Below are 11,305 nucleotides of genomic sequence, written 5' to 3'. Positions count from 1 at the left end.
ATCTTTCCTCCAACTTTCTGAGGATTAACAGGGAGCCACTGAATGAGAAATACGAGTTTTGACTGAGGGTAGTTTTGAATGTCTAACACACCTGTGGTCCACCTACCTGCTTCCAAGCCAACAATGTCACCATAGAGACAGGACGTGAGCTCACATTAGCATGGGCTATGTGTGCATGTTGGTCCCTAATTGGCCACTGGAGATTGGAGTCTGGGTCACAGTGTACCTTAGGGATGGCTGCTTGCCCGCCACCTTCACCTCTTTTTATCTGTTCCTGCCTGCCTCCCCTCTCCTGGATCAGCTGACACTAATCTGCAATCGGCCCATAAAAAGCCCTAATGAGCTCCCAGAAGGCATGGCTACCAGCTGGAAGAGCTGGCCTGCTGCAGCTGCTGCAGCTGCTGCTGCTGCTACAATAAAAGAGAACAGTCAGTGTCTCATAGTGTTCTCTCATCCCTTTCTTTATTTTCAACACCTGCTTCATCCATGCGGGGTGGTGTAAGAGCTGCTCCCCGTCTCCACCAATCATTTGGGTGGATAGATCGTCAGTCCATCACAGGGTCGGCTTCTTTCTCAAATTCTTTCTTAAGGAATGGCAGCATTCAGGGTAATTCAAAGTGTTTCACAGGAAGAACAAAGGAGCAGATATATAACTTAAAACAGCTCGAGGCATAATCGCGTAAAGGAAAGAAACGCTAAGATTTTATGTCTCTTTCAAATTTTGGCAAATAAAAAACAGAGGACACATGAAGGCATTCTGTATTAATCTTTGGCCTTGATGGGTTAGCTGCAGAAAACAGTCCAGATGATGTTTTCAACCTGATTTAAAGAAGTCAACAGTTTCTGCACGTCAAGTTTTCATGCAGCAAAAACGCTAAATGATTCTTTATCTCAGCAGGTAAGAGGTGTGACGAGCAGTGGGATGTACATGGTCTGCACCTGACCAGCAGCTAACTTCTTCAAACACAGTGACAGTACAGTGATTAAGGAACTGGTGGAGTGGAACGTTAACTCAGCAGGTCTTCATGCTTATTGTTATTTTTTGCATGGTCGTTCAAATCATTCAAATCAGCAATCAGACCTCTGTGAACAGTTTAACCTGGGATGTTACAGTCTGTTTACAGAAGAAAAGTCGGTCGCTATGATTAACCAATTACCAGGCTGGTTGACTATTATTTCAATAATTGATTCTTCATGATTAAACTGATTAATTGTTTTAGCCCTAGACTAACACACACTAGCCTCAAATAGCCAGAAAGAAAGTCTATTTATTTATTTAATGTGTCCTTCAAAGTATGCCACTTTCATTCCTGACTCCAATGTTCTATAAACTGATTTTTTTTTTTTTTTTACTTTTTTTTAATGTCTGGATCTAGTCTGTCTTTGGGTTTCCAGAATAAGATGGTGAGCTTAGCTTAAGAGGTGCCAGGCTGGAGATTACCCCCAAAGAGGCCAGACAGAGTAAAACAGTGTGGCAGCGCCCTCATTCATTGGTCCTTAACTCTTATATATTGATGGCACCATGGAGGGTCCAGCTTCCTGGAGGTGATCCTAGAAATGATCAAGAGGTCTTTAGTAAGTTTGACCACTTCCATAAAATATGTGCAGCTCTGTAGAGTGTTTACATATTGCCAGGGATGAATGACCTCATCAAAGGCTGCTTTTCTAAGACCAGGGAAAGTTTACAGGATCAGTTCCAAACTACTTAGAATCCAGTGGAGAACATTCCAGACATTTTTGCAACTCCTCTCTAAATAGTCTAAATATTCTAGAGTCTAATGTGAGGTCATCTGTCAGACAGATGAAGATTGGCTTACGTTGAATCTTCAATGTCGTCAACGTTGAGATATAAAGGCCTGCTTCACTGCTCATCTGGATTAGATTAACTTTCTGTCTGGTTTCATCTAAAATGATGGATTGTATTTTGCTGTTAAGTTTCTAAGTTTTTTAAATAAAGGATTATTGGTGCATTCTTTGAGATATAAACCGGACTGGGTTTTAGAACGACGGCTCCAGGTCACAACCATGACCCATAACAGATGCTAACAGCTCCAGCACAGCTTCAAGAGAAGAAATGTCCCACCTGCTTTAAAGTGAGGCAGGGAGTTAACGCCAGGCCATGTTTCCTCAGACGGAGTTCCAAGAACCTGACAGAGACATGAACAGAGAAGAAGTCAGCACAAGAAAATAAAACATCTTCATCACTAAATACTTTAAAAGTGGTTTATATCCCTGAACTTGTTCTGTTTTTTGATAAACTGCAGTAAAGTTATGCATAGTGTGGCTGGGAAGGAAAATAATTAATGGTTTATACCGCTCTAACGTATGTCTGGCTGTTTGTTCTCAGACTCGGGTCTTGGATTTAACTCTATCCATTCAAAACTGAAAATTGCAGGTAAATGTTTTATGTGACTTCTAAAGCCAGCTTGTTGCACCGGATTTCATTTAGGAGTGTCAGAATAAAGGAAGCTAAATACAAATGAAAGACACACTTTTCAGATTTTCATTTGAATTGAAAATTAAAATTCATCAATCATTTTCAGTCTTATTCACAATTACAAACTATTTTGTGTTGGTGAGTCATACATTTCAGTTAAGCACATTAAGCTTTGTGACAACATGTGAAAAAAAGCTCAAACACCAAGAGAATTCTTATAATATGTATTATGAAGCGTAAACATATAAACATATCTTTGCTTGAGAACTACAGTATTTAACAGTTTTCATAAATCTCAGAGTGAAATTATGTGTTGCTGATAATATGTCATATGTACAACAGACACAAAATGAGTTTTCTCTCAGAAATGTATATGGATGTTAATCCATCTAATTTTAATTAAGATTTTTAAAAAGTTTTGTGTTGTTCGTAGAATATTCCTGATTGTTGCAACTTTTATAGGCGACTCAGCCTGAGTTCTCACGCACACAGGCTGGGTTTATGATGAGAAAGCACAGAGCAGCGGACATGCCTTAGACATGATCCATCACAGCTTTACAGCATAATAGTTTCCAGATTGCCTGCATGTCTCAGATCAGCAGCACACTCCGCACAGCAGAGATTTAAGCAGCTTACTAAGAACACAACCTATGCAGAGATTGGATGAGAGTGTGGTTGTGGGAGCCATCCGTTTCAGGCGAGTGTGTAGGAACAGCTGAGAGACAACAAGAGGAGAAGAACCAAAAGAGGCAGTATGAGGTTTTCTCTATGCACAGCAAACATGGCTCTGCTTAGAGTCTGGCCTGACTGGACTCATTTTAGTCTCAATGTATTATAGACTGACGAGTCAAAAATATTTTCTCTTAAAAGACACAAAAAAGGCAATGATTTGATGCAACCTAGACAGTTGATGCAATAATAACAATCACCCACCAGAGGGCAGTGTGAGCTCACAAAACAAGCTTCATATCATCAACTTGCTAAAATAATGGCCCAAGTCATCTTTGGTCAAAAGTGATTCAGACAAAAACAAAATAATCTGTTGTTTGCCTTTTGGCAAAAAATAACTTACACCATTGTTTTAGGAAGCTGACAATATGATATTATGGGAAGAATACAGCTTTTAAGGATGAGTTTTTTGTTTGTCTGGAACAAGAACATCCATCCATTTTCTATACACCCTTGTCCCTAGCGGGGTTGGGAGGGTTGCTGGTGCCTCTCTCCAGTTAACGTTCCAGGCAAGAAGCGGGGTCACCCTGGACAGGTCGCCAGTGTGTCGCAGGGCAACACAGAGACAGACAGGACACACAACCATGCACACAACTAGGGACAATTTAGAGAAACCAATTAACCTGACAGTCATGTTTTTAGACTGTGGGAGGAAGCCGGAGTACTCTGAGAGGACCCACGCATGCACAGGGAGAACATGCAGAAAACCCCCGGGCCGGGAATCGAACCCAGGACCTTCTTGCTGCAAGGTGCGACCAACTGCGCCACTGTGCAGCTCGAACAATAACATGCCCTGGTGAAAACATGTACAGAGCCAGTTTGGATGATTTCAAGGATCAATACAGTTTGTATTTGTTTAACTTTTCTGTTGTTTGTATGGGTAGATTTTCTGAACCAGATTAAACTGCTAGAGTTGGGGGTTCAGTGTGGCATGTGAGTGGATCTTTGGTTGACAGAGCTCAGCCTCTTCTGCATTATTGATGCAGCACTTTGCTGACCTTTAAAGTGATGGGAGGGTGGCAGTGGGTGGAGGGCATGGCGGTGAATGTTCAAGGTTTTATAATGATGGAGACGAGGAGCAGCATCAGCAGAGCTCAGGAGGAAAACAGACCTAAAGATCAGCCATTTAAACTGGCTCCCTTCCTGCACTCTGAACACTAGCTCAACTGAAACAAACACTGATGAATGAAACTTTATGTAACCCACAAGTATACACTCATAATTAAAGAGAGTATTGAAAGTTACATTTAGAATTCATATATGTTATGACCAACTTCTATAGAAGAGGATTAGTACCATCTGAAATATTTGAACATGTCAAAGAAAACAAGGTAGAAGTTCATATTTATAAATGGGAAATTTCTTAGCACTATACTCTGGTTCCACTGGTGTTTTGAAAGTGACTTGTGTTTCTGGTTTAGGCAATCCTCAGTGTCTGCATCCTCGAAGGAAAGAAAATGTCAATGTTTCTCCAGGCCAGTGAGCTCCAGGTCAAGCACAGGCAGGATAAAGGATATGATGAAAGCCAACGATCAGGGAGCCGGGAGGAATATACTCATCCAGGAACATGAGCCAGCGTCGGGACGAGGCATGTCAAGATGGAGATGGCTTGTTTTACTGAGGAATTCATGTGAGGTCAAAGGGCATGACCCTGAGCTCTACACACACATTCTGCTGCACACATACCAGCCCTCCACTTCCGTCACACACCCAGGATAGGTTATAGACCACCCAGCCAGGCGTATCTGACCTTCACTCTGGGACCCCCAATTATATTTCTGTTGGCAGAGAGGGGATGAAGAGGTTGGAGCGGTGTGGCTGGCGACTGTGCTGAAAATGGGTCAGGACAGCTGACAGACTGACAGGAGGTGTGTGAGTGTGTGGACTGAATCTGGGTCACGGACTGTGTCCTGCCTCCAGTTTTACTACCACAGGATTCATTTCCCATAAGACAGAATCAAAAATCATTCATCAGAATGCGTGGGAAGGTTTGAAATCCATCAAACTGTATTCTCAACAGCAGGAAGCGTGGCTCCACATGAAGATCATCACGTTCACATCCTCAGCATCCATTACAAGGCTGGTTGAATATGTAATGGTAATAAACAATATGTTTATTTAACAGACATGTTAACCACAGGAAATACATGTTTTGCCTTTATTATTCCTGTAGAACATGAGGGTTTGTTCGGTAATTTAATCATGGATGTTGGAGAATCACCGTTTCTGACTCAGATGTGACTTTCTTTAAATCAAATGATCTCCTCTGATAATTTGGTTTGCTCATGAACATTCATGTTGGCAGATAGAAGCTTCATGATGATGCCCTCTGGAGTCAATTTGATCAGAAAATTCAGTTTATGCATTTATATAAATCATTTGTTGATTTGGTTAATCTAGAATTACTTATAAAATATTGTAAGATCAAAGCTTGTACTACTGTAGTTGGATAACATGGAGATCTCTGTTTCAAAGGAAACATGTTTTTTTATTTTATAAAAATTATTGATAATTAGTTTTTTATTTGACTTGTGTTTGCTGGTAACAGAAACCTTCATTATTTTAAGTTCTCTTCTTCTTACTGTTTCTGCCAAACAGAAAAGCTTTTAAAACAATTATATAAATCTCTAAATTAGTAATTATTATGGAGGAAGTTATGACTGACTTGTTTAAAACCCAAAAATAAAAGCTTAGCACTTGGACTCGACTCAGTCCCACCCGTACCACAAACATTGCTCTGACCTCTTCCACATCCATAACCACTGGAACAGGAACAGCTTCCCTTTGTTCCATAACAGTTTTTATGCCTCATGCTAACAGAAACTGGACAGCATCTCTGCAAACAGACTTCACTGTTATCTGAACTGTTGCAGTTTATTTTTTTAATATCACCAGATCTACTCACACTAAGCAGCAGTTCTGTTTCTGTGGAAACTGAATGTTTTCTGGGTTTTTCCGGTTGGAATTGAACCTTCCTCACATATCAGCTCTTTAATCCCAACATAAACTGACCCTCTGACCCCGGCCCAGCTGCATCCCACTCTGCCTCATCCATATTCTCTAACACTATGTCCTATAGCTGACCCCATGTCTCAGCTTCTCTGTTCCAAAACTAATCTCCCACTCTCTTATTGGGGTCACCCCTGGGGGGCCGCGGGTCAAACCAATCAGAACCACAGCCAACTGGATCAGCTGTATCCCACTGTGACTGGGTGGAGTGTGTTCTGTATACCCTAATGCAGGAGATACAAACACAGTGGCTGACTGTTGGTGAAATGATGCTACACACATACACACACACACACACGCATGCCCACGCACACACACGCATACACACTTCTCTGTGGACAGCTATGGGTGCCATGCAGTGCCTTTATGTGTTGTGATGAAGTCCTTCATGGTTTTTTCTGAACTGCATCTTGTAGAGAATATTCTAGCTGAAGTATGCTCTCTCTCTCCAAGAAGCGGCTCAGATATGGTCATGATTTATATTTTTTCATATTCCTTTGCCACAACAGACTGGAAGAAAGCTGAGCTGATCAATCTATATTCCTACCCTCATCTATGGTCATGACCGCTGACACAAGCAGCTGAAATCAGTTTTCTCTGCACAGTGTCTGCCTCTCCCTCAGAGAAAGGGTCAGAAGCTCGATCATCTGGAGCGACTCAGTAGAGCCACTGCTCCTTCATGACGAGAGAAGCTGATTGAGGTAACTCAGGCCTATGATGCCTCCTGGACACTTCCCTGGTCAGGTGTTCTGGACTAGCCTAGTGCAAAGCAGAAACAACTGCTTCATGGAGCCATGGATCTGATTTGCCATATCGCTAACGTTTGCCGTGTCTTATGTAATGCGCCAGCTGTGCTATGAAGCTAACCGGAAATTAAGTGCGCTGCGAACAACCATCGGCCACTGTGAAGAGAGACGTGCTGAGCCAAATTACATGTTTGCCAGGAAAAACATGTCTTACTTCAACTTTAATTTCTCAATATTTAGAAGGTTGCCAACACAAACTGAAAGGCCTTATTCACTTCTTTTTGCTAACACTGCCAAGCTACAACAGGCAGACTAAATCCAAATCCTCAGTGTCACAAATACAACAGTTTGATCTGACCAGTTTCCAGCCAAGCTGTTTACTGTGGGACACAGAGTACACAGCTATAAAAATGTACCTTTGTGCAGACATATCCAAGGTACATCCACTTTGAGATCGCATTAAGTCCGCCTTGAGTACAAGTGGATATCTGCGGGATGAAGTGTGTGTGTTTGGCCACAACATATTTGCCAGCAGTCTTAAAGATTCTTCTTGGTCTGATTTTAACTGCTCAATATTAGGAAGTGTGGCCAACACGGACTGAATGACTTCCTTCACTTCTCCACTGCCATTACTAAAACTACAGGCAGACTGTAATTCTAAAACAGAGGAAAATATACATCAGTTGTTCACAACTAATCTTTCTGTTCACTGATTGGCCTGGTTGAAACTGCCCTGGAGTAATCCTAGTCAGTACTAGAAAGTCCTGATGGAGCAGTGAAGGGAGATGAGAATTGAATGGAATAGTTGGAAGGCAATGGCCAAAATACCTCAAACTTAACGAGTCGCATGTTCCCAGATACTCTCCATCCAGGCTGACTGAGCCTGATGCCCCAAAACACCTGCAGAGGACAGCAGCTCATAAGGCTGAATTAAAACACAAATCAGTTTTAAAGCCTCACTTTCACAAGGCACTTTACAAATGTTATGGAAAATTGATATTTTAACATCTCATACTGTAGTTAGTGAGAGTACAGGTTATATCTATTTCAGTCCAACAAAATATGTTTTATTTTATGGATCTTTAATGATCAAAACCATAACAGCACATATAATGATTGTACTCCTTATGTAGTGTGAATGAAGCTGGAGCTATTGGAATGCAGAGGCAGTGTTTACACATTAATCATAGCACAGAAATAATAATAAAACAACTAAAGTGTTTTATAAATAACTTGAAAACAACTTAATTGCAGTAATGCCTCACTCTTATTAATTACCTTAAGTGGGATATTATGATCACACAGTCAAAATCTCACAGTAAATCGATGTTATGGACAAACGTGAGCTATCACGCCGTCCACGGCTGTCAGCGCTCATACTTCACCAGAATCTGCTCCATCTAATACAAGGAGGCATGTTATTGTCTTTGCAGCACAAACACACACACTCCAACACCAACCACACACACTTCTCAACTTGACAGGTTATTTCCTGCAGATAGACCTGTCCATATTCATGTACACCTTCCACTGGGTGGAATCTGTAGTGTGCTGACAGCTGGTTAACCATCGCCAATCAGCCTGGCCTCATCCACCTATGCTTTAATTCACACAGACATGTGTGCGTGTGTGAGAGTGTGTGTGAGAGGGAGAGGCATGGAGGGACACAAAGCCTTGATAACATCCATCCAAACAAAGATTCTGGCATAAATTGCACGACTGCAGCTATTCCATTACATGCTGTAGGGCAGACACAGACAGTGGGAATAAATAAAAACATGCCTGTATGTCATGCTTAATATGACGCACACATGTGGTCATGTATGAATACTGATCAGCTCAGAAAATGGCTCTGACTCAGTGCTGTCAAGGTGAGGGACCCTGAAGATTTGGGATTGCAGTGAAATAAGTATTTCTAAGGGAATACAGAAGCCATTTCTTCCTTTGTGTATCAGACTAAAGGAACCCTTTCAGGATTTATTAGTGGTCATTAAAACAGGTTTAATTGCTGTATGCAGCACTGGATGTTAGTGTAAATTCAGTTGACACTTTTATTTCACCAAGATCCCATTAAAGAGCTGAAAAACAAAATCAGCACATCTAAAATTCAGATGTCAAGCTAAAACTGCCAGACAGAGTTAATTAACCTGCAGCAACAGGAAGGAAGTGTAATGTTGCTGTAATTAACACATAGAGAGAGCCGGAGAGAGAGAGGGGAAAATAACTTTATCTGTAGGATCAGGACAAGAATACAGACTCGGCAACAATAGCAGCAAAAATATTAAATAATACTTTACAGCAATAGTCTCTCAACTGGCTACCAGGATTACAGTGACTTGCAAAGGTACTCACACACCTCCAGCTTATATTACAGGCACAAACCTTACCTTACTTTATTGCAAAGGTCACGTTCCACCACAAAGAAGGCATTTTCCTTCAGTTGGTGATTATGCTGCTTTAGCTGGTCAGTCACATGAAGTTTGATGACATTTCATTTTTATGCACTTTTCAGTATTTAAAGGGACTATTCTTGCATGTCACTTGAAGTGTGTTTAGAAAAAGCATGGATACAACTCTAAAAGTACCCAAGAGTCTCTAGTTGAGTTTCCATCAGTGTTTTTTTATGGCCATTTTGAGGTTTCACATTAAAAAAGGTTCATGTATAAGGCAAGATTCAAAATATTTAAAGGTATTTTTTATTAAACTAAATGTCAAGACAACGTACAATAATGGAAGAATTGGAATTTACACATTTATTTTTTTTCCCCTAAACATAAAGGGAAAAAAATTAGCTGTCTGTTTAATTAGCTGCCTAATTAAACAGAGAACTACACAATAAATAAATTAAATACAATTAAAACACACCCACACACGCACGCGCACACACACACACACACACACACACACACAGGTGGGGTGGGGGATAGATTTGTAGTGCAATAGTCAGTAGTAGGCAATAGTTTGCAACCTCCACTCCCTGTTTATTACAGTCATACAGAACGTCAACCTCTGATGAAATTACGATTTGCCTGGTTGATTCGATTCTAATAGATGTTAACAAACTTAGTTCCCATTTTCTTTTTTATAAGTTAGCTGAAAATTTGCATGACAGCTGGATGGAAGCATAGCTTATGCCATGAAACGCCTGCAGTGAAAACTCACAAACACAAAGGTGAAGGCCAATTTAGTTTGAGGAAAACGCAAACACCACAGCACTATGACACACAGATGAAACTTTAAATTGCTCCATGTCCCTCAAGGCCCATGAGACCCCTGCTCTGAGCAGAGGCAAACACAACATCCCAAATCACTGAAGGTTTCGGCCACCTTTAACATTCCAGCTTCCTGTCCTGGGCGTCCAGAGCAATGTGCCGACTCGGCTCTTGGCAGCATGCCTCTTAAACTTTGATTGAAACTGACCTTTCCCTCCCTCTTATCAAACAACGTGGCCTTTCCAATGCCTCTGACTCCGCATAATTCACTGATGGTGCCCTTCACATGGGTCTCTGACCTGCCTGACAGCCTGGCAGTCGACATGCTGGGCTGCAGAGAGCAGCGGGAAGGATGGATGGAAATGCCAACATTAGGACAACTGTGATGGCTAAGCAGCTTCTTCAGGGTCAGAGACCTCAGCTCCATCTTCAGCTGAACACTTAAAGCAGGGGTGGAGATTTAGAAGAGAAGCAAAAGAAGAGGCTGTCAAGTCAGAGGAATATAACGGTATGATGTACATTAGGATAGAATGGTAGAAGAAAGCAGCAGCAATAGAGCTTTGCATTGATGTTTATTGGTTTTAGAAATACTCTTTAGCTCTAACATAGTCATATGACATATTTTAAAGACAAATTACAAGAACAAAACATTTTGCTCATTTCATATTTGTATTTTCATAAAACAGAGCAACAGTTAATAGTCAGCCCACTGCTGTCAAGTTAGTGACTTTGTTGGTATATGTAGCAAATTGGAATCAGCAGGTATGACATTTTAAAGATAGGCTGGCAGCCAGAAAACTGCAGTAATTCATATTGTCAACAATTACAAAGAATCAACAAATGTTTTTAAATCTAAATTTAATAACATATCCCACTTCAAGCAGTTTTCCTTTTTTGGAGTTTCTGGCACTTGAAGTATCAGTAACATTTTCTATTTTCCATTTTCCTATTTTTTTTTTTTTTATTGTTGTTGTTGCTGTTGGAAACTAAATGCTTTTTGTTACACCACTTTCCACAAATATCAACTTCCCATAGAGAAAAATTGATCCATTCTTATATTTTTATTAGTAGTATTGTAGATACTGTAAGAAGTGTTACCTGACCTTTAAAAAAAAGGTCAGGTAACACTTTGGCTCTAATCAAGTCCTATTTAGCTGGGCTGAGGGGGAAAA

At 40.8% G+C, this 11,305-nt stretch overlaps 1 protein-coding gene across 4 annotated transcripts in view; it reads right to left on the bottom strand.

The window, feature by feature from the left end:
• cdk14 (cyclin dependent kinase 14) overlaps positions 1-11,305 on the bottom strand; it is a 172,033-nt gene that overhangs the window by 54,147 nt on the left and 106,581 nt on the right. For all 4 annotated transcript variants that reach the window (XM_007550414.2, XM_016670637.1, XM_016670638.1 and 1 more), the window contains one exon: positions 2,084-2,147. In XM_007550414.2, coding sequence (XP_007550476.1) covers positions 2,084-2,147 — 64 coding nt within the window. The remainder of the gene's footprint in view (positions 1-2,083; positions 2,148-11,305) is intronic.

Source organism: Poecilia formosa, unplaced genomic scaffold (assembly GCF_000485575.1).
Source record: "Poecilia formosa unplaced genomic scaffold, Poecilia_formosa-5.1.2 Scaffold36, whole genome shotgun sequence".
Lineage (NCBI taxonomy): Eukaryota > Metazoa > Chordata > Actinopteri > Cyprinodontiformes > Poeciliidae > Poecilia > Poecilia formosa.
Note: the sequence above shows the minus strand (reverse complement) of the source record. Positions and strands in the feature narration are given on the sequence as shown.